This window comes from Ambystoma mexicanum, chromosome 9 (genome assembly GCF_040938575.1).
Source record: "Ambystoma mexicanum isolate Mex_15411 chromosome 9, UKY_AmexF1_1, whole genome shotgun sequence".
NCBI lineage: Eukaryota > Metazoa > Chordata > Amphibia > Caudata > Ambystomatidae > Ambystoma > Ambystoma mexicanum.
Genome location: NC_090931.1, coordinates 190083180 through 190107186, shown reverse-complemented (window position 1 = coordinate 190107186; position 24007 = coordinate 190083180). Strand labels below are relative to the sequence as shown.

General features: G+C 47.1%; 1 protein-coding gene across 1 annotated transcript in view; it reads right to left on the bottom strand.

Annotated features, from left to right (window-relative positions):
• The window catches only part of LOC138487858 (FXYD domain-containing ion transport regulator 6-like), a 246205-nt gene that overhangs the window by 41629 nt on the left and 180569 nt on the right, over positions 1-24007 (bottom strand). The window contains exon 2 of the mRNA XM_069614462.1: positions 10253-10306. Within this exon, the coding sequence (XP_069470563.1) occupies positions 10253-10301 (49 nt within the window). The 5' untranslated portion in view covers positions 10302-10306. The remainder of the gene's footprint in view (positions 1-10252; positions 10307-24007) is intronic.

Here is a 24007-nt window from a genome sequence, read left to right as displayed (position 1 = left end):
AAGCACCAGTGGACAGATCACAGAGACTGTTATCAGCAATGCTTCTCTCTCCCATCTCGCTCTCTCTTTCTCTCATGCTTTCTTTGGTTTATGGTCATTTCATCTAAAACCATTGCATCTAATGCCATTCTATCGAAAAATGTTCAAGTAAAAAATGTCCATCTAATGCATTTTTATTTCTTTTTTTATTTTTGGGGGCTGGGGGGAGTCCCCCCAATACACCCTGTTTTTTAACCTTTAAAATGCACCTGAACAAAAATGTACCCTTTACCCTCAACTAATATGCATTAGATGGACATTTTTTAGATGGAAAAATTTAGATGGAATGGTATTAGATGGAATGGGTTTAGATTAAATGACTAGATACCCTTTTTTTCTTTCTTTCTTTCTTGCTATAGTTCTTCTGTTTCTCCTGCTGAGGTTGGCGCGAGGGACAGAGAAAGAAAGAGGGGATGAGAAAAGAACTAAAGGCATAGAAAGAAAAAGTGGTGGAAGATCAGGAAAACCTAAAAGAGAAGGGAAGTAATAATGAAACTGAACGAGAAAGAAAAAGAAAGAAAGAGAGAGAAAAAGGAGAGAAAGAAAGAACGAACAAACGAGTGAAAGGAACAAGGACAAAGCAGATGAAAAGGAAGAGATAAAAGAGGGACTATGCATGCAAAGAAGGAAAATAGAAAGGAAAGGCTACCGCAGGATCGGGGCTCTGGGCTACGTCTGTGTACACACGAATACATGCATTGGCAAAACCAACACTTTTGGCTTTTCTATAGGCAAACATGTTACTTCCATTATATATTTGAAACATTACACACTGCATATATCACCGTGTTCTACAAATCATCCCCAGAAAATTAATAACATGCTATTATTAGTCTTTATGGTTATTATTGTTTTAAATAATAACATGTCACTACTGGTCCTTACATTCTCTTTATAGAACAAAAAATGAACATGTCCCTACTCATCTTTACTTTTTCTATTCGAACTACAAACAAAACGAGACAAGCTCACTACTGATATTCACGGCAGTATATTAGAATTAGACACCAAGTGGCTGTGGGAACAATTGGGAAAGGAGCTTCTTAATAATAGCAGTACATCAGTACCCTTTCGAAGAACTGCTTTTTGAGGCAGAAATTGTGGTTCTTTATCTCTTTAATGTGACATGAATTTAGACAAAAAACAGTTTAGCAGCTGCAATTGACTTATTAACTTTCACACAGCTGATTTTGCAGGTAGAAATGTATTTTTTTTATTTTATTATTTTATAATGTATGTAATATTTGAAAAGTTGGTTTACCAGCTATAACAAATAAAAATAAAATAAATAAAAACTTTTTTTTTCTAAAATCACATTTAGATAACATGGAGAATATAACATATCTGTATTACTCCAAAACTGTCAAACTACCTATACTTCCTATAGCAATAGTTTTTCTCATATGGAGGGGGAGGGATTTAACACAACTTCTATGAGCTAACACTGAAAGAGAAACTGTTTGGACAATGATTTACACCGCCTCACACTAACACTGCTGCAAACATGTGCAGCATAAGACCACGTGTTATCACTTCCTAAAAGTCTGTATGGGCAAACACTTTAAACAAAAAAACATCTAGCACCTATGAAATTGCCCAGAGCTATTTCATAGGGCCCATGGTGGGCTCTGTGTGTCAAGCAGTCTATTGAATGAAACTAAAGAAATTGAGCACCTCTGCAGTAGCACAGCTCAATGTCACACTGGCTCGTCTCCGGCAGGGCTCTCGTTCAAACCCAGCACATGACAATTAAGCAACACAACATCAAGGAGAGCCCCTTTAAAAAAAAATTCCACCATACTGGGGATACTTCAGGCCACGCACACCTCATCTAGACCACACACCCTCCTTACAACCCCCCTCGATTTCTTACCCCACTTAAAGCACTGCTCCCAGCGTGCCAAGGCTTCAGTGTGAATTATATCGCTGGGTTGGACAGGGTTCTATGGGTGGTGGACAAAAGGGATAGCAGCATCCAAACATGACACACACTCGACAGAAACCAAGAGGCTGTCCCCAATCCAAGATGGCAGACAGTTCTTTCAGAGCACCAAAGTGTTTCCAGGTTCCTTTCAGAACAACGGGCAGCGCTCGAGAGCTGCGACCAATCGCAACGCACCACTTCTCACTACTGTTGCACTTATTCCCCAGAAACTGGACTTTCGTTCATTTGCACAGCATTGTTTGTTTGTTGGCCGGTTTGTTGTCACCCTGGACCTAATAATTCTGACACTTGCTACTCACAGTTTTTCATTCTTCCCCTCTCATAAATCACCAAGACGGTGGGAGTGCGCTCACCTGGGCTTTTTTGAAATTTGAAATTAAACTGAATGATGGTAGATCAACCTCTGGAAAATGTGTGGGGTTAATCCACAAACATTTTCCTATGCTCACTGCACACACAAACTACAGGCGAAGTCCCCTTGCCATACTTAGTTGGGATCTAACAGGTGGAGTACACAATGCCTCTCGAGAAAGGGGAGGGCCAAACTTTCCCCCTGCCATGGCCAGCCCAATTAACTAACAAAGGCTCCATCATAGATCTGCCATGTCCTTTTGTTGAGCCATGTAGCTGGTGGCAGCATTCACATACTAATCAAAGTCTAATTCAAACAAGCCCCCTATGGGGCCTGGCTGCAGAGGCTAACAAAGGAGTCAGGAAGCCCCAAAAACCTTTCATATGCACTGTGTCAACCTAAAGCCAGGTCCTGCCATTAGGATCGATTGACAGTGAAATGTTATGTGTGGGACTGCGTGTGTTTACAGTAGTCAACTCCGCAAGGGGACTTCATTCAGAAGGTACGAGAATGTGGTTTAGCGGAGCCAGAGACTCGTCTCAGGAAAGCTTCAAGGGAGACCTGCCGCTTTAATCGGGAACCACAGAGAGCTCCATTAACCAGAGGGACCCTTTGATCCACAACAGACAGGAAGATCACTGGGACTTAGTATTACATGTTTTCACCCCTTTACGTTTACTGTTGCAAAGCACTCTGGTTATGACCTCATGCATACAGGAGATTGTTGGTGCAGACCCATGATTGGTTCATTAAGGTAGGTTTAGCCTACACAATCGCTGTGGTCCATTTGGCTTTTTACGACCCATCTACTGGGAAACATTGTCTCTCACACAGTCTCTTTAAACAGTGCTTGCAAGACTTCGGGAAAGTCAATTCTACTTTAATTGAACTCCCCACAATTTTCTCTGTGTTTAACAGGCACCACATGACTGCTCAGCAACAATGTTAGCAGAAAGAAAGGCTTTCTCTATGCACAAGCGTTTTATATAAGCGTGTTTTACATTTCCCTCCTCCAAAAGACTTACTACTTCTGTGGTTACCTTCTACTCACTTACATGTACGCTACGAGTGCAATTAAAACTGGCTAAAGTTACCGGCAAGGTAGTTCGGTTGTTCAGGAGTATGGAGCTTCCTTTTCCGACTCCCAATTATAACGGTTGCAGGCTTCTGCTGCTTCCCAGCTTGATTTCTTCTCCTGCTACTGCTACGGCCACTCTTAGGACCCCCACCCCTCTGCTGCACAGGTGCCTCTGATCTGGCCTCATCAAGGGAGAGCCTCCCACTCTACAATGTCCCTCTTCTTGCTACTGCACATGGGCCTTGGGAGAATGCATGACTTCAGCTCTGCATTCACAGCAAAGAGCTGCACCTGGAAAGACTGCCTGTTGCTTACAGTACCATCAATGCTGCGAGAGCAAAACGGGTTTTGTGAGCACAGGACCATTTCAGTGCCTGCAGGTGAAATCTGCCCTTCATCTGCTCCGGCGTCCCTTCTGTGATCATACTTCCTTGTGATCTGCCAGCTTCGTCCTCTGCTTCTGCTACGGCCGACCTTCCAGCTCCTGCCCCAGCTTCTTTCTGCTGTTCCTCCTTGCTGCAGACTTGTATGCCCCTCAGGTGGACTAATTGGTTTCAAGTACAGGCCCTTAGGCCTAATTGCCTGACCCAGTCCAGAGCCATTAGGCATGCCTGCCTGACTTGGACTCCTGTATACCTATGCAGCCCTCTTCTTCTTCACTGTCCCTGATGGATTCTGGGACTTGTAGTTTATTTTAGGAAAACTTGATCTCTCTAAATTCTTTAGAGTGGCAAAAGGCCTTAAAAAGAGTAAGGTTACTATGACGAATCAATTTACAGGGCACCAGTGGTCCAGGGATGAATATCGATTTCTAAACCAGCAATCAGCCCCACACCTCTAGTACACCAGAAGAGATCCGAACAGATCGGAATACAAGTGAATTAAAAACCTCCTAGTCCAATTTTGGTAACATAGACGGAATGGCAGGCTTATCTCCGCAAGGTCGTGGATCGCTGGTTAGTTGCAGCACAGGGAAAATACAATTATTACCCAATAATAAAAGGGACTGTCCAGTCAAGGTTGTATAAAAATATCTACTTTATTATTACTACAAAAGACAGTTCTGGCCTACTACAAATAAAACCCACCCTGTAAATGAACACAGAGGACAGACAGTTTCACTCTGGCTACTGATAGGAGGGTAGTTGGTAATCAGTATTGTGGTTCAAGGTTATTCGGTTCCAGCACCAAGGGGGCAAAGGGTCGTAACTGTCTCTAGGGGCCTTCGCAGAAGGACCAGGGAGCAGAAGCACAATGTACCTGGTGCTGAAGAAGTCCTTGGCACTCGACAGTGTTGAGGCGGTTCCAGGGCACTTTGCAGCCCTTGAGACAGAGTTAGTGGCAGGAGACAGCCATGGGTATCAGGCGGCAGGCAGTTCGGCCAGTGAGGCTGGACGGACATCTGCAGGCTGGCAGGTGTGGCGGCTCGGGGCCAAGAATCATAGTCTCTGTGCTGGTTGGCAGATCTGGAATGCTGGTCGAGGTGGCTCAGACGGCTCTGGTGACTGCGGCACAACAACAGTCAGTGGTGCAGCCGGATGCGGTTCGAGGACTCAACTGTCTCAAAAATGTCCTTAAAAGATGGAAGCTGGATGATGCGTGTGTGGCCCTCCTCCTAACTTCTTTGCAGGGCTCATGTCATCCTTTCAAGGCGGACGGCCCAAAGCTTAGGAAAGTGTTTGCAGGCAATGGCCTTGTCCTTTGTCCACAGACTCTCCGGCACTTCCCACCTAGGAAGCTTGCTGGCAGAACCTAAAAGGACACGCTGTGTTCTGGCGGGTACTGGTTCTGAAGCTGCTGATCCTCTGAGTCCGGTATCTCCCTCTGTTCCCTGGGAGATGTTTAGGGGAGGGATCTTGCTTCCCTCTTGGAACATCTGGCCTTCCTTCACTGGCGGAAGATGTAAGGTAGACTCTACCTTCAGCTCGGGTCCAAATGAGTCCTTCTTCTTACTCCTTTCGAAGTTGTCAGATGATCTGCTAAGTGAGGAGTTCATCCCTCTTTTAAAGCCAAATGGGCACCAGTGATTGGTGCAGGCTAAGCCTACTTTAATGAACCAGTCCTGGGTGCCTGCCTACAATCTTCTGTTATGCATGAGGTCAGAGTGCTCTGCAACAGGAAAAGAAGAGTGGTGGCAAAATATACCTAAGTCCCACCCATCTTCCTGTCTGCTGTAGATCAAAGTGTCTCTCTGGTTAACTGAGCCCTCTGTGACTCTTGATTAAAGCGCAGGGCTCCCTTGAAGTATGGGGCGAGAGCAGACTTCCTGTCTCCCCCAAATCACTTACTTCTCCCTCTGAAAGGGGTCAGCTCTGCAAGGGTTTACCTACGGTAAATAGTGGACCCAGATATGCATTTCACTGCCTTTCATACATAGGGATGGGAACTAACTTCAAGTTGACACATTGCATACCAAAGGGGTGTTAGCCCCGCTTTTCCTGTTGTCTGTTCCATCAACGAAGCCACTTCTCTGGGCTTGCCTTAAACATTCCTCATTAGTATGCACTGCCATTAGCCAGATTAGACAAAGGGAAAGTAGATCCATGGGGCCTTTGATATTTGAATCGGGCTGCCCATGGCTGGAGGAAGTTGTGCCTTCCCCCTTCTTGAGATGCTTTGATGTACCTGTGGCTGTCACATTCCAGCTGGATAAGACAGGAGAAGAAGACACCTGTAGGCTGTGTCTTCCTGGAGTACAAGTGACTAAGTGTTTCGTGCAGCAAGCAGATGAAATGTGTGTGGAATGGCCTCACATATTTCTCTGAGGTTGATCTCCCATGATTCATTTTCATTACATAAACAAATCAAAAAAGCCCAGGTGAGCGCACCCTCCCCATGCGGATGCTCAAATTCCTCATAGTTACGGGGAAAGTTATAAAGTGGTTCTTCCCAGTCTTCCGGTCTGACCCCCCCTTCCCCATGTGATCCTCCCGCAGTGCACCACCTCTAGGGTCGGGATCAGAGAGCGCCTGCCTTCCACTGGCCCCATGACAAGGGTCCCAGACCAGATTCTTTGGGGGAATCCGGTTGGATTTTCCAGAGTACATTTAAGCATCTTTTTCAAGAAATATTTTAGTTGACCCCAACTCCAACAGCATTGCTTGGAGTATGTTAAAGAGGCTGTTGCCCCCGGTTAAAACACCAAGGTTCGGGGTATGAAGGACACATTAATATCCTTGATTTACAGCACTCTCGTGTTACTCCTGAATAACTGATAGCAAATCAGAAGCGGCCTGAGAAGTGGTTAACTGGGTACCATATTTTATCTTGCATTATTACCCAGCGTGGTGCGAAAAAAAAAATCCTCTTAGCTATTGGTCCCTTTCCGACCCATACTTGCTGGTAATCCCGCTCACGTCGCACCACACCCCTTGCACTGGTCCTCGCCTTTCTTCTGTGTTTCTTCAGGCTTCAATGGAAAGGGAGAACGGACTACACGTAGTCCCTTTTCCCTGTTCCATGATGAACATTTTTTTTTGTTTACCTTTTTTTACATGAGAGTCAATGGCTGCCATGGAAGGGGAGAAGGGACTAAGTGTAGTACCTTCTCCATGGAAGGGGAGAAGGGACTAAGTGTAGTACCTTCTCCCCTTCCATGGAGGCCATTTTCTTTGTTTACTATGACCGCCAAGGAAAGAGAAAACGGAGTACATTTTCCTGTCTGTGGCGGCCATTTTTTAAAAACATTAACACTTTTTTTTTTGGCTGCAAAACGCAACACGCCCACTAGAATCATAAGGACCCACATCAGCACAAGCTAGAAATAGCTCATTCATTAGAAGACAGCCTGAACATATAGAAAGCATGTGTGCTTAATGTTGCTATTTAAGCATCAGGCCAGCCCCAAATAGGCAGATATTCATGTTGGACCTCTTTCCAGAGACGTGCATTTAGAACTGCATATTTCTCTTGTGAGTGTAATCAAAAGACCTCACCCTTTGCGTAGAGCTCTCCAGCCTTGAGGGGCAGAGGAAGAATGATCATTCTCAGGCCTGAGACTCCATTGAAGTCAATGGTGTCATTGAGGCAGGAAAGACCCCACCCATTGGGAAGATTGAGAGGGTTGAGGGGTGTCACCTATAGGAGGTGTCTGTCCCTGACCCTACCGTTAGCTAAGAGGTACCCAGGTTTGCTGAGAGCAATTGGGATGTGTAATGCCAAGAGCACGCTCCCTTCATGGGTTCCACTTCAACATACCCATCGTCTAGTCTCTTCACCAAGACGAGCAAGGTCATTTTATGAGTTGGCCATTAGATAGAGTGTGCTACTCAACAGGCTGAGTTTGGACCCAGACAAAAATGGTGGAAAGTGACACAAAAGGACAACATATTTTAGTAAATTAACACTATTGAAAGTGTTATCCCACGAGCTGCTCACGTGGACTCCCAGCTGAGAGGCCACAGTGAGGTACAGGTTCCCTTAGGAAAGGGTCCCCATCGGTTAAACAGATGTATCTGTAGCTACAACCGGAACCTGGACTTGGGCTTGCATGCTGATGGCACCCCCTCGCTGGAATCAAAGTCGGCCATTCCTTGGCTGCTTGCCACAAACTATGGGGGAGTAGTGGGCAGGGGTGGACTGGCCTATAGGGAACTCTGGAGATATCCCGGTAGGCCTCTGTAGCCTGGGCCTCTTCTGGTGGTATTTTCAAATGTTCCCACAGGAAAAGGCTTTGGCTTGCTGAAAATGTGTAATCTGGGGCCACTTTGAAAATTATTTCCAGGACCTCTTTTGGTTCCCAGTGCAGCCCTGGTAGTGGGGTGCTTGGGGGCGTCCACTCTCCCATGAGGGTGGCCACTAGTTGCGACTCCTGCCTGTGGAAACAAATGACTCTATCCTCTAGGGCCAGGCCCTGTACACAGCATCTTGTGAAAGCCCCCAGAAAAAGAGCATTTGCCAGCTTTCATGTGAATGAAAATCCAACAGGGAAGGAAAACAAAACACACGGTCTTCAACCCTAACTGAAAACAGAGTTCCTATGGGTGCCACATATTGCAAGTAAAGAAGATAAGGTAGAGGGGGGGTGCTTTACTTAGGAGTCTAAGTTACCCTTAGGAGCCAGAGGGAGGATTGGCTTGAAACCCGACACGTGCAACTAGATGACCTCACTCATAAAGCGACCATGTGTTCCCGCAGGTAGCTTGAAAGTACTGCATTCCAGATGGATGCCAATCCACTATGGACATGTATTTCACCGCAGGGCCCTGAATTACAGACAATGAAAGGGAAGCTCGAGTTGTCTATGATGTCACTCTGACCTCTGTGGTAGAAACACACCACAGTTGAAAGCTATCCATCTATAATGGTATGATGCCTATAGTCCCCTCTGGCTTTTCCCACCATGTGCGGTTGCCATGGAGCAGCATTGCAGGGGGGAGAAGGGATGCATAATGGAACTGTATACAACCTACCAAATACAAGGTTCCTTCTCCCCTCAGCCAATAGCAACCAGAAAAGGAGATACACGTACCTCCCTGACACAATGGTGTATGCCCCTGCTGTGATGTCACTCTGACCTCTGGGGTGGACACACGCCACAGTTGGAAGCTATCCATCTATAATTGCATGTTGTGTATAGTCCCCTCTGGCCTTTCCCACCCTGTGCGGTTGCCATGGAGTAGCATTTCAGGGGGGAGAAGAGGTGCAAAATGGAACTGTATACAACCTACCAAATACAAGGTTCCTTCTCCCCGACATGACTGGAGGTATTACATCAAAAAATGAAGCACATACTAGGAGTGGGATTACTCTGAAGGTAATAGCTCTATTTTCCAATGAAGTCCTGTGGGATTTCAAAATGGCGACTAACCACTTGTCTCAACCAGGTGGAAATTCCACAGTTACCACTGGCAATAACTGCACTTTCCTTTAGAAGAATACGCACTGCGGTAAATAACGCTGAAGGCTGCACACAAGTTTACGTTCGAGTTTGTACACTATTATATTAAGCAGAGGCACAGTGAATGGAAGTCCTTTTAACTATATATGCATAATGTAATTGTGTTAAAACACTACCTTTTACGTGCCCCCTTTGTCCTATCACCCCAAGTCCCATGCATATATTTACATGAATCCCCAAGGCACACTGCAGCTCCTCCTCCCTTCACCCGCCCCCACCCTGCCTCCTCACAAATGGTATCCCTCCGCCCATTGGATTAAATGGGAACACTGATTTTCTCATTGAATTCAATGGCTCAGAGGTTGCCCACGTTCACGGGTAGAAGGTATTGCAGATGACAGCACAAGACTCAACAACTTCACTGGTGGTGGCAAAAAAGAGAGCCACAGGTGTGCCTTCTACAAGCAGAACTCGAATTTGCTTCACAATCATGTGGAAACAATCCCACATTATTATCTGAAAAAACAAAGACCGTTTTCACTTGATGACAGTTTGCAAATAAAGCATCCAAGGCTCTGCAACTTAAACCTTTAAATGTATGCTCGTCCTTTTTGCATAGACTTGCATAATAGCCTGGCAGTTAAGGGGTTAAAGGAAGGAGCGGGGGTGTTTTCAGCAGGGGTGCTGTTAGGTCTGGAAAAGATCTGGGCCTATGCTAATGCTGGGACTCGGGGCTAACTAGCCTTTTGGTAGTAGCCCCTAAGCTTCTATCCGAGGCTACAACCAAAAGACCCAGGGCTATAGCCCCCCCCCCATACCTCCTGCCCCCTAGAAACACCTCTGGTATTCGGTGGGAATCACGTGGGTACTAACTAATATGCATACACCATTAGACCATTTTCTACTATGAAATCCAGAATGGATGAAACCACTCCTCTTTATCCTCCCAGCTCTGCAGTGACACCCAGTAAGGACCAGTAAGACTCGTTGACTACGTACCGAATACTGGAACCAGCACGGAACAGACGAAGAGTACCAGCGTCTCCATGGCCCCTGCAAAACAAAACAGCGGCGACATGTTATGTGCTGTGCATGGTGCATGCAGGGAATTATGATGTTGATGCACACAGTGGTTCTGCCTAGTCCTAAAATGGCTGCCAATCTTAGCTTCGATAACCCTGAATCTACGGCCCAATTTGCACGTGATACACATTAACCCACCATCATTCGCTGCAAGCCTTTGTCATTTTGGACATTGAATAAGATACTATTTTGCCAGTCCGTTTGGAACCACAGAGCAGGGTCCTCTGACATATTATAAATACACAGAGATTCGGTGGTGTCACCTGTTTGAGCATGTGCAGGGAATTAGCAATGCAGATGGAAGCAAATGTTCTTTTGTGATTTCTAGGCAACAATCTACTGCACATGGTACCAACTCTGGTCTTCAAGAGCTAAATCCACTCCATATTTTCAACATAGCCACACACATTTGAATACAGTGGAACTAAACAGGAGTAATTCACATAATCAGGAGTTCCCCGGAAAATCTGGCATGGTTCGTGACCTCTGCTGCCAAATATCCGGATGGTCCAGACCTGACACGTTTTCACCGCCTCTGTGGTTTTTTGTTAGTTTTGCCTATTCAGTGGTACGTCACGCCTCCAATAAAAAAAAAACTGTTGACATAGAAAACGCATATAAAGCAGAGGGAATATGAGTAACTACACAGAGCCACAGGGCGTTGTTTGGCTGTTTTCCCACCCATTGACTACCCATGCATGAACTAATCCCTATGGCCATTCCTACCCACTACCGGTCTAACCACCCCAAAACACACTCTCCTGGGATCTGTTTGAGCTAGCTCTATCACACAGTAACATCAAACTATTGGCCTTGCTGAGCTACCATTGTTATTTCTGAGCAGTCTACTGAAAGCTAATGGCTTAAGTGCAGTTGTAAATCAGCAACAAAAATGTCTTACACAAATGTGGCTTCAGCCTCTTGCTTTTTAGGCAATATGTGTGCCGTTGCCTTCCTGTTAAAGATAAGGATTGGCAAAGCCATACTTGTGGCTATTTTATAGGCCTTCGATGAGCGTTTGACAAGCACTGCCATCATATGCCCAGGTACTCACACCATTTGCTATATCATGGCCAGGTGGTGCCATCATGGGAGTGACTGCAAAATGCTCATCCCGTGCCAACATAACATTCAGAAGTGTTGGCTTTGCCAGTGCTGGTTTTCTACATAGATCTTCACGGGGTATGCACGTGGACCTTTGCATTTCCCCTGCTCCACAGGGCCCAGATTGAGCCGTCAAACGCACAGCTGGAAATGCTAAAAACCGCGCCTCCTGCGGAACTTGCGCTCGTGCTCATTTTAGAAGCACTGGCATCAGTGTGAGGCAAGGGGCGATGCCTTCTCTCTCCCCTGCAGCCATGGTTCCTAGCAGGATGGAAAGCAGGGCGCCTGCACAATCTGAAGCCTGGGGGTCTTGCTACTGACCCAACGCACGTGACCCCGAGCTGAACTGCTGAGGTTTGAGCGCTTCAGCCCCCATGAACAACTGTAGTGATAGTTCACCACTATGGGCCTCATTCCGAGCATGGCGGTAAGGGATAGCGGCCACCGCTAACGAGAGCGGTGGCGGTAATCCCTTACCGCCATACTCCGAGTTCCCTTTGCGCCATGGTGGTTTTAACACCTGCTTTTAGCAGGTGTTAAAAACCATGGCGCTAAGGGACCTTGATGTAAATTACGCCACCGTAATTTACGGTGGCGTAATTGACGCCTTCCCCACTCCCATTATGCCCTATGGGGCAAGAATGGGAATGGGGAAGGGTAAATGGGGATTGGGGAATTACCGCCCCGCCAACCTTGGAATGGGGCGGTAATTCCGCCATCCACCAAGGCGCTGCCGGTCCGGGTACGGCGTCAACCAAGGCGTTAATAGCGCCATTGGTTAGCGCCGTACTCGGAATGAGGCCCTATGTTATGTGAGTTTTGCAAACAGTTACACTACGACTGATTTGGAGTGTATTGGTACATTTCACAATCTGTAGAGACGATGTTTAAAAAGTGTATATTTCGCACCGAGATTGCTCTCATAAAATGGCCCCATGCTGCTGGATGGAGAGAGACTCTCGGCTTTCTAAACACATACAGTTAAAGGTAAAAGATGGCCCTGGCAGATTACAGAGTGTGGGGCTCCAAAGACGCCCCCTCTGGCCCTTTTACCATATGTAAATGAGGACAGAAAACCACAAGAGCCAGCCTATCCTTATTCCTGCACTCCCCATTTCCCCTCGCCGCTCCCGAAAACGCAGGGGCTATATCCCTCCTCACCCCTCTCCATACATGCAGGACATTGGGGACATATAGGTCACCCCAACCCTTCTGGTGACAAACGCTCACGTCCGAAATGAATAGAGATATTAGTTATCCCCAAAAGAATGAGTCTATTTTCTGAGCTAATAGGACTTTTTTCCACATACAAAGGCACCTTTCATTTTTTGACCTCTCTTTAATTTTGGCTATTAGGTGGCACAGCGCCAAATATAACCTGAAACTATTGCATTAGAGCACAGCTAGGGAGAAATGGCATATGAGGAGGGACACAAACTGTGTGGGTGTGGTTTAATCATTTTCCTACCTGATGACTGCTCATGACTATGCTAATCTATGTGGCCATTCCCACCCACTTCCTTCCCTCCCCGCCCAAAACATATCCTCCTGGGATATCTCTGGAATAGCTTTATCAAGCCTTACCATCAAACTGTGTGCTCGTGGTGCCTGGCAGCGTTTTCTCAAAGCAGTCTTCTGAGAGTTAATAGCTTGATTGGAGCTGTAAAAGTGCTGCTGGTGTAACAAAAATTTCTTCACTAGGTCTGCCTCCAGCCACTCGATTTATAAGCACTCTGTGGGCCTCATTACGAGTTTGGAGGCAGCCATGGAGCTATTAGCTCCATGGCTGCCTCCAAACCGGGCTCCATTACCAGGTTCCTGCCATGGGGATTTACTGGGTCATTCTGACATAGGAGGACCTGCTAAGTCCTCCTTAAAGGAACCATTCCCCATTCCCATTTGAGCCCGTATAGGGCTCAAATGGGAATGGGGAGGGAGGTAACAACGGGCACAAGTGTCCCGTTGTTACCTCTCTCTTACCCTCGTCGGACCCGGAAAAGATGTCTGGTTTTACCAGACGTCGGATCCGGGTCCCGCAAAGGGAACCTCGTAATCGGCTCTGACGGAATGAAGGGGGCCGGTCCCGTACCGGCCCCCTTCATTCCGTCAGCGCCAGGGCCGTAATGAGGCCCCTGTGTGTCCTTCACTGAAGTCCTGCTCAAAACAAGCACTGACAAAGCCAATAGTTTTGGCTAGTGTATAAGTATTAGTCATTTGCCAGGCACTGCTATTATATACTGAGGTCCTCAAACCATTTTGCAGCTGCTACCATCAATGGCCAGTTAATACCATGACAGCTGTGCCTGGCAAATGCCTTTCCTATGCCTACACAAAAGCCACAACTGTTAGCATTGACAGTGCTTGTTTCTACTTGTGAAAGAGTATGGCATCCGACATGGCACTAACGGGACCACTTCTTTTTGCAAGCTGAACGGCTTGTTTATTCTTTTACTATATTTAAGAATCAGTACCTCTTTAAAGATTTGCTGTAATAATAACCTAGCAAAATGAAACTTAATTGGACATGTAAAGCTCAAGGAAAATAGGTCTCATTTTTATTGGACTTTACATTAATACAAGAAAACAGCAATTATCCCCCATTCCTTCCTCTACTCCCCCTAACCCTCCTGCAAGCTACAGCGGCTTCAGTGCAAAAGAAAATTGAAAGGAGAACTAGGAAAACAGAGCACCCCGAATTACAAATCAGATTCAGAGTCAATGGACCTCATTACGACCCTTGCGCTGACGGAATGAAGGGGGCCGGTAAGGGACCGGCCCCTTTTATTCCGTCAGGGCTGATTACGAGGTTCCCTTTGCGGGGCCTGGATCAGACGTCTGGTAAAACCAGACGTCTTTTCCGGGTCCCGCGAGGGGAAGAGGGAGGTAACAACGGGACACTTGTAATGTGCCCGTTGTTACCTCCCTCCCCATTCCCATGAGCCCTATGGGGGCTCAAATGAGAATGGGGAATGGTTCCTGCAAGGAACACTTACCGGGTCCTCCTATGTCGGAATGACCCGGTAAGTCCCCATTGCAGGAACCCGGTAATGGAGACCGGTTTGGGGGCAGCCATGGAGCTAATAGGTCCATGGCTACCTCCAAACTCCTAATGAGGCCCCATGTCATCAGGGGCATTTGCTGGGTGTAGTTACAGGTTGTGATGATCAGATGTTTGTTGTGGCCTGCAACAAGTTTACAACCCCCATCGTTTAACTATTCCGGCAAGGGATCTTCTAAAAATAAGGATGCCTTTAGTTTTTGCGGGTTTTAGCAACTTAGTGTAACTGCCTGCTATAACCAGCAAGATTTTAAAGTTTAATTATACACATTAGACTCAGTTTAACAATGATATAGCCACTTTGGTGATGTTCTGCAATGTCATTAGTGCAAAGGTCATGTGAGTCTCTTCCTGGATGTCACTAATGGTCAAAGAGCCTGTGATGTTCCCTCTACTAACCCTAAGATTATGGTAAATTGATGCCAATGGAAGACATATCAACCATTCTAGGAAAAATTCAAAAATCGCTATGGCGATCAGGGAACAACAACTTGAATCTTTTCGGGTCTGCAGGCTCTCTATCTCTCCTGGCCTCTCTCTTACTGTGGGCACTATCTACAGGCCACCTGGCCAGGTCACCCTCTTCCTCTCAGAGTGGGCTGACCTAGCTTCTTCTCTCCTTGCCTCTACCTCTCAATGTCTCCTTCTCAGAGACCTCAACGTCCACTTGGATGCTTCTAATTTCTCCTCTGTGCTCTTCCGCAACCTGTGCGACACTCTCTCTCTCCATTCTACCCTTGGTCCGACACCCTCTGCCGGACACACCTTGAATGTTCTCATCTCCTCAGACATCCCCCTCTCTATCCCTCTCTCTACTCCTCTCTCGTGGACTGACCACTTCCTGCTTTCCTCTCACCTGACTCTTCGTGTCCCTCAGGCAAGGCCCTCCCAAACACTGCCACCTTCCTTCTCAGTCATTCGGCCCCATGAAGCGAGTGTCAGTGGATGCCTTTGCCTCTATCTTCTCTGCTCCTCCTACTCCTGCGGCCGACTCACACTCTGACACAGCCCTCTCTAACCTGCAGCTTTCAATCTCCAAAACTCTGGACATTCTTGACCCTGTCATGAGAATCCACCTGAAGCCTACCTCCAAGTGCAATTCTTGGTATGACTCTGACCTCGGCTCCCTGAAACACAAGTGCAGGGTGTCTGAGAGGAAGTGGAGGGCTTTGGCGCATCCTCTGACAAACTGGCCTGCCGCCTGCTCCAAAGGCATATAGACTCTCCGGCCACTCCAAGTGTGGCCCTATCCAAGCCCGCGTCCCTGCAGCCTCTAATAACACGGCCACAATCTTTAAAATATGCAAGGAACTGGCCCATCCTAGTGCAGTCTCCATGTCTCCTATTCCCTACCACGCCCTCTGTACGGGCCTGGTTTCTCGTTTCACCACTAAAACTCAGGACATCCTGTGCTTGCTCCCCTCTTCCCCTCCCTCTACCTCTCTCTGGCCCCCCTGGCCGCTTCTCCTTCTCCTCCTTTTTCCTCCTTCTCTCTGACAACACCTGGTGATGTTTTTAGACAGGTCGGATCTATGAAAATGTCGACCAAACAGGTCTTCCCCTGCTCCCCCAGAATGATCAAGGACCACATTGCCACCCTCAGTCCAGCCTTGGCCGATTTCTGCCATCAATCCTTTGCTACTGGATCTTTCCCCTCTCTCCTCAAGCACTCCCTTGTGCAACCCCTATTAAAAAAGGCATCAGCTGATCCTACCTGTCCGGCAAACTACCGCACGATTTATATCACTCCCTTCCTGGGAAAACTCCTGGAAAAGCTGGCCATCTTCCAGCTTACGCTCCACACTGCATCTGTTGGTTGCCTCCATGACCATCAGTCTGGCTTCAGAGCAGTCAGAGGTATAGAAACTGCTCTTCTGAACACCCGTTAGGATCTGCTCTCTAATCTTAACTCCAGCTCTCCCTCTGTCCTCGTCCTCTTTGATCATTCCTCTGCTTTCGACATGGTCAAGCACGCCACCCAGATCAATCAACTCCCTGAGAACCTGGGCATCACGGATCAGGCCCTGGCCTGGCTGACCTCCTTCTTCCTGGACTGACCCTCCCAGGTCTAACTTGGGTCCTTTCTCTCCACCACCTCTGTCTCCACATGTAGTGTCCCCCATGGTTCTACCCTTTCACCCTGGCTCTTCTATGCCTGTCTGACCCCTTTGGCCACTTGATCTCCACCTTCGCTTCTAACTTTCAGTGTAATGGGGATGACACTCAGCTTTCCTCCAGGCTCCCCTCAGCCTCCTCTACTGCCTCGCTCATTCCTGACTGTCTTTCTGTGATTCAGGGTTGGTGCGCCTCTAATGATCTCTGCCTTAATGCCAGTAAAACAGAGATCCTTCTCATTGGGAGCCTTGCTCCCACTTTCCCTCTTTCACTCTGGCTGCCCTCCCTGGGCCCTCTTCCTTCGCCTTCCTGTGAGGGAAAACACTTTGGTGTCATCTTCGACTCCACTCGCTCCTTTACTCCTCACATCACGGACCTTGCCAAGAAGTCCCACTTCCAGCTGGACCTCCTCAGGGGTATTCTACCTTTTCTCACCTTTTCCCAGAAGCTCATGTCTCCAGAGCTCTGGTTCTCTCTATGCTGGACTACTGCAACAGTCTCTTTCTCAATCTGCCTGCCTTCCTCTACTCTCCGCCCTCTGCAACTAATCCAGGACATGACTGCAAGACTTATCCTTGGCCTCAATCCCAAGGACCATATCTCTCCAGCCCTGAATCGCCCCACTGGCTCCCAGTGGCTGCAAGGATCAAGTTCAAGACCCTCTGCATCGTCCGCAAGGCTTTCCGGGGCCCGGGACCACACTACATCCAACTCTCTCTTTCAAAATACCTTCCTTCTAGGGCCCTTTGCTGTGCTACCTCCAACTCTCTGAAGGTCAGACGCTTCTCCAGGCAGAGAGTTGGGTGTAGATCTCCCTCCTCTGCAGGTCCCTCCGTCGGGAACGACCACCCTGCCCGTCTCAAGACTTGAGCCGGACTACTTGAAGTTCCGGAAGCAGCTCAAGACCCGCCTTTTCTCCTCTGCCTTCTCTCTCTTGCTTCCCTGCTAACCTCCTATCTGCTGCGCTGACTGGTTGCTTGGTACCCTTAGAGCCTCACCGGGTGCCAGGTTCCTCCATGACCAGTCCCCCTTGCACTGCCTCTGGGCACACCGCACTCATGGGCTGTAACTGAACCGCACAGCCCCATGCCTCCTAGAATTTACCCAGAGCTGCGCTACCCCGGCTGCACTACTCAGAGCTTGCTACCTTGATCGCACTTCCCCCTACCCTCTCTCCCACACTTCCCCCTGCTCTTCCCCCTGCACTTTGCGCTGTTGCACTTGCACGATCCGAATGACACATGGCCTAGTAAGATCGTTGTTTGGTGCTCCCTTCCTTGCCTTGTTGCGCCTACAAACACTCGTGCACAGGCGCGTTATAAATGACATATCATATCATAAACTGCGGCAGGAGACTCATTTCAGAATGTTAATTCGCCATGAGTTCACTCTATAGAATAGCTGATGGAGGTTAATGCCATTGGTTGACAAAGGGCCTCGGTGCAAAAGAAATCCCTAGAAAGGCATATAGAGCATTTTCAAGGGGAACCTCTGCGTTGTTTCATTTTTGGGAAAGATATTTGACTATTGGCTGGTGATGTTTGAGCTGACCCATATGCACGAAATGAAGTCCCAGCCCTACCCCCACCCATCTAATACCGCTACATGTCCTCATAGAGAGTTCTGTAATCACATCAAGGTGTGGAAATCCCAGTGTAATGTTTTCTGCGGTAGTCATTATGACTGTTCATCTGGAGGGAAGACAGTGGTTTCACATCTGCGGTCTTCTATTGTACTTTGAAGTTCCCTGCCCCATTTTTGTTTTAAAGTTTTGACTTTTTGTTGGGAGGCGGAGAGCTGTAATTTACTAATCTTTCTTCAAGCCTTTGGTTGTCTTGGAGATTAATTGAGGAAGAGAAGTAGTCAAAAGTGTAAAGAAAATAAAGTCGAACAAATTATGTTTTCGTCACTCAACATAAGGAGTTGCTTCGTTTCATAATGAATTGAGATTTAGGGCTCGATTCATGGAATATTGTGCACGGTTCAAAGTCACTTTGCACTGCTGAAAAGTGACGTTGCACTGCCGACACAAACCCTGATTCATGGAACTGCAAAGTCATTTTGTATTGCGAAAATAACTTTGTACTGACTTTGCATGGACTTTTCACTGCAAAAATGCACTCTGCACAGTTCCACGAATCAGGGTTTGTGGCGGCAGTGCAAAGTCACTTTTCATTAGTGCAAAGTCACTTTTCAGTAGTGCAAAGTCACTTTGAACCATGCAAACAATTCCACGAATCGGGCCCTAAATCTCAAGTCATTATGAAACGATGCAATTGCTTATCTTGAGAGACTAAACATAATTTCCAGGGGACAAGATATTGAATGATTGTGTTGCAAACTCTCTATAATTCTTCAGCGGAGATAAATGATTAACATTATTGGACCAGCCTCATTCATCAGCTTTTATTTACCTAGTATCTTCTTATTGGCCCAGCAACTCTCCTCTAAGTCGGGGAACCAATGAATGTACTCAGGAAATCCCTTGCATTCTTTTATAAATGCATGCAAAGCTAATGCCTCTCTCAGTGGCTCTTCTGTTAATAATTGCAAGTTCCTATTGGCTGTGAATCGGCACAGCTTACCTTTTTTCCGCCATCTGCAACACCCACCTAAATTCACATGCAGCAAATTTGAATCCAGTTTTCAGGGAAATGTTTTTGGGTCTAACTTAGATGAGGCGTAACTAAGCCCAGAAACAGGATCCTTTATTTTAAAAAAAAAAAAGGCCCCTACGTCTTTAAAGTGGCCCACACAGAGCTGGCACTGCGCTTTCAGGTCCCGGCCTTATGAGTTTGCTCCTCGGTGGTCGAAGTGGGTGGGAGCGGTGTTCCTCTACTTTTTTAAATTTAAGTTTTACTGTTCCTATACTTTTATTTTAAAAAGAAATGGCTCCTGAATGGTTTCGTCTAAAAATAAATGTGTAGGAAGAAGTTGAAACTTGCACTTTCAGTGCACTGCAGTGAACAGCTGGTACATGTGTTTGGGTGTTTGTATTGTGAGTGGGGGGGAGTGGTGATGGGGTCTTTAAGGGGGCAGGGGGGCAGGCCAGTAGGGGCCATAGTTCTACTACTTATTTCCGTACACTTTGACCACTGCCTCTCCCTCCTGGCACCCTGGAAATTTTATTAAACAAACTGTGCACCCTCAGCTTGGGTCCACTGAGCGGTTCAAGACCCTTTCTATTTATTTATTTATTTAATCATTTGTATAGTGCACAAAACCCAAGGACATCTAGGCGCTTTGATCTTAAGAAAATGGATTACAGTGGTTACTTACAGAGGTAGAAGGTTGAGGTCATTGCATGAATTAACTGCCACAAGGTGGTAATGTGTAGAGTTAGCTTACATTGGTTACAGGACACTTGCACAGCAGAGCTTCCCCTCTTGGTACAAGGTCCCACATCAAAACATGCCATCACAGGTTTCGGCCTCCACTAATTGCGTCAAGCAGCAGCCAGGCCACCGATGGCCAGTGTGTATTCATCTGAACTGGTTAACGGGATTTATTGAAAACAATCCGCGCTAATCTGGTTTCCGGGAGACACAACCTTTCTTTCGACAGTTTTTGCAGGTGAACTGAAGGGGGCGCCCGCCGCCCTTCAGTGCATTCTGCTGAGCCAGCAGAACTGCCCATCATCAGTGCAGCACTGCGGGTCCCAGCAGCTGCACCGGCAGTCAGTGAACCAGAAAACCCTGCAAGGAAAGGGCAGGCCCTTCCATCGCGTCCCATGTGTGTGGAGGCAAGCTGGAGGGGCCTGGCACTGCACCCTGGCCTCTCACTGCAGTGCAGGGGCTGCAGCAGGTGTGCGAACGCACCGGCTCAGAACACTGCACCCCTTCAGAGCAGGTGAGCCGCGATGCAGCCTGGGAAGCCGCTCGGCTGGGGCAGAGTCCGGCGCTCGTCAAACAGAGCTCAGTTTGTGTCTGAGCTGACAGGTCCTGCTGGGTGAACTCCCCATTTCCGGCAGAGGTGCTAGCCACGGACGTTCTCCTGCTTCTATTGTCGTCCTCCCTGCTTTCCCATCTCTGCACTTTCTTCTTTCTGCTCTGCCTGCTTTCGTGCCATGCTGCAGTGTGTGACCCTTCGCAGCCACCATAGAGGCGGGGAGAAGAACGACAAGGGCACCCCCACCCCAGAACAAGGACCCGTGAAAGTGCAGGCTCCCGACTCAACGGGAAGCTCGTAAGTTGGCTTGCTGCGTTAATGCGCCTGTCGTTTGTAACGTACGAGTACTATTTATCATTGGGTTCATGCACCTGCTGCAGAGTTCTTTTGGGAGCTGCAGGTCTCAATGCTGGGGAAACCAATTCCACATCTTGTCCTTTTCAACCGGTGAAAGCGTACCTTTCACGGTGAAATCTATTATTTACAGAGCAGGGCCGTGGCGGCAAAAACCAATACAAACTTGCATTATTGTGAAGGTTAGCGAGTGCCACACTCAGACGGAACTATGTACATCAGCAAGTACCACACTTAGACAGAACTGTGAATGTTAGCATGTTAAATGTAATATACCCACTAACCAATTTAAGCTCAAACTCCCTGCATACTTATCTAACAAAAAACTCACACAACCATATCTCGCACAACAAGCCGCATGCGCTTCACCACACCACAACACATCAGCCGCACCAACAGCACATGCGGACTGACACCGATCCAATATACGCACCAAAGCTCAGCACCCGGTGTCTACCGAGTTGAAGCTGCCAACAGTACACCACTCCTCTCACTATCCTACTCCCTCTTCACCTTACTAACCGATCCCACCGTCCGTTTACAGATCCACCAGAGCGCCTGGGGACCAAGTCTGTTGGTGACGGTGAGCTATACAAGTACCTTTAACATAACATAACATTAGCATTAGCATTCTTTCCCTGCAAAACTAGTATCATTCTTTCAATCTTATTCCTTTTCTCGGTTTCCCACGTGTCTGTGCCTCTCCCTTAAACGTATTGTACTCTGAATAGTTTCTCCAAAACGTCTTGTGATGTTTCTCTCTGCCCTTAACCTGTCTCTGCTCTCTGTTCTACCACTCTGCCCCTCGCACTCTGAAACACTTGTGTATGGGCGCGATACAAATCAAATATCATATCTTGTATTTCACTCTCCTCTTCACTTTTCCAGTCTGGGTCAGTGGCAGAGGAAGCTTTTGCAGCTGCAGGGCGAATGGCATTCTAAATGACTCGCGGTTAGCTTGGGCTGGTGAATAGTTTTAGTGGAGGGGCATGAATATTTGCCCAAATTAATGTGAGCGACCAAGTAGAGAGAGGGAGCCTAAAATAATGGAGGAGTTTCTGGAAGGGGGCGGGGGGGTTGCCCGTCAAGAACATTTGTACAAATAATGGTTTGAAGTAGTATATTTTATAGCACAATCTTTTGTAATAAATGGGTTAAAAAGCTTTACAATGTGCAATCTGTTCCCTAGGGTAACACATGAAAAAATGCAATAGATTGCAGATCACTCAAATTTGGCAAATATTTTGATGAATGTGCACCCACCATGTTTTTTTAGCATTGGTTTGTAAATCACTTTCATGATGCTGTGGCCACAATATATTCCGGCATTGCCACTTTTAATCATTTCAAGAAGCAGTCTCTTGCAAAATATGGCAGTATCGGCACTGTAAATCACAATCATGATGCCCAAACGCAATATATGTCAGCATTGCCTCAGTACATTCCTTTGATGATGGTGCACCCACAATATAGGCCAGCATTTGCACTGTGAATCACTGTAATGGTGCTGCACTCACAATATATTCCACTATTACCTGGGTAAATCACGTTAATGATGCTGAACCCACAATATCAAAGTATTGCTCCAGTAAATCTGCTGCGTGATACTGCACCTAGAATTTATGCCAGCACTGTCCCTATGAATTGCATTTTATGAAGGTACGTCCACAATATGTGCCAACAACCATTCTGTAAATCGCTTTGAAGATGATGTGCTCACAATATATGCCATCAATGTCATTGTATTTTACTTTCCTGATGCTGGTCCAGTCCCCTTCACCACCAAACAAAACAAATGTAACCATCACAATTACCCATCACATGTGCACATGCACACTGAGTCACACCCACACTAACAGAAACCTGCACATGCATAATCACACACACTGGCGCACAGACTCACTCACAGGCAGGCCTGCATACACTCATTCAAACGTGTGCAAACCAACACATTGCATACTACTTGAAACATGCACACACACATATACACATACTTTAAAATGTACCCTTAAAGTCTCCTTCTGGTTTAATAACTCTAATGACTGGCGGGCCACAGGGGGAGCAGGACTCTGACTTATCATTGCACTGCCGGTAGGGGGCGCAGAAACAGAAGGGATGTGTGTAAAGAGTGAACCATGTTTCAATTGCCTAGCAGCGCCCCGTGGCCTGCAGTGAGCAGCAGCAGTGCACTGCTCAGCCAGCAGTCACTCCCATGCACAGTTTTGTTCAAATTGATTAGTAAGCAGCGTCATCCCAGCAGGCCACAGGGGGAGCACGCTGGGATGGAGGAGGACTCAAAGGGGATGGGGGGGGGGGGTAGATGGTTTTCCTCAATCTTCACCCATCTCTTCTGTCAATGTTTAACAGTCTGTCCCTCTCTTAATTTCACTGTTGGACTCAGAATACTTCCACTGTGTCTCTAGCCTCCAGCCTCAGCCTCTCTTCTTTCCTTTTTCTGTTCCTTTTTCCTGGTCCCTGCATCTCACTGGAGGCACATATGCCACCAGGAAGGTGGGGGTCGGGGGGAGGATATGCCTTAGGCCTGGGGGTTTGTTTCTCCATCATGTGGAGCGCCTTGAAGCACTTGTGCATAGGCGCATTATAAATGCCATATCATATCATATCATATAATATAATTTGTATTCTGTGAATTGTTTTCTTGGTCTACTTTGATTGAATACAACGGGCTAAAGTAAACCAAAAGTAAAAGCAAAGGTCAGGACTGGAGTAGAGTGTTCCGGGTGACATGGAGTAATTTGGAAATCTAACAACAACACTGTACTAACAATGAGCTACCACCCATGAGTCATTATAAGCTCAGGAGCGGATAGGGGAACACTGAATATGGGGAATTCGTTAGTGTGGGACACTAGGACAAGGGAGGGAGGAATGCTGCGCTGTATCAACTGTTTCACACAGTTCTGCTGTGACAAGCATCCGAACAAGCCTCGCGACTGCGCGTTCAGCGCAACACGAAATTGTGGGGCTAGGGAGAGTCCAAACAAGTTGTGAAATAATATTTGAGGAAAGGGCGTGAGAAGTATTTTGCGTGACTTAAGAATCACAATTAGCTAAGGTACCTTTAAAAGAGGTGAGGTCTACGCAGGTAAAGGTGTGTCCTAACAGACACCGTTGAGTTTGCCTACCTGACA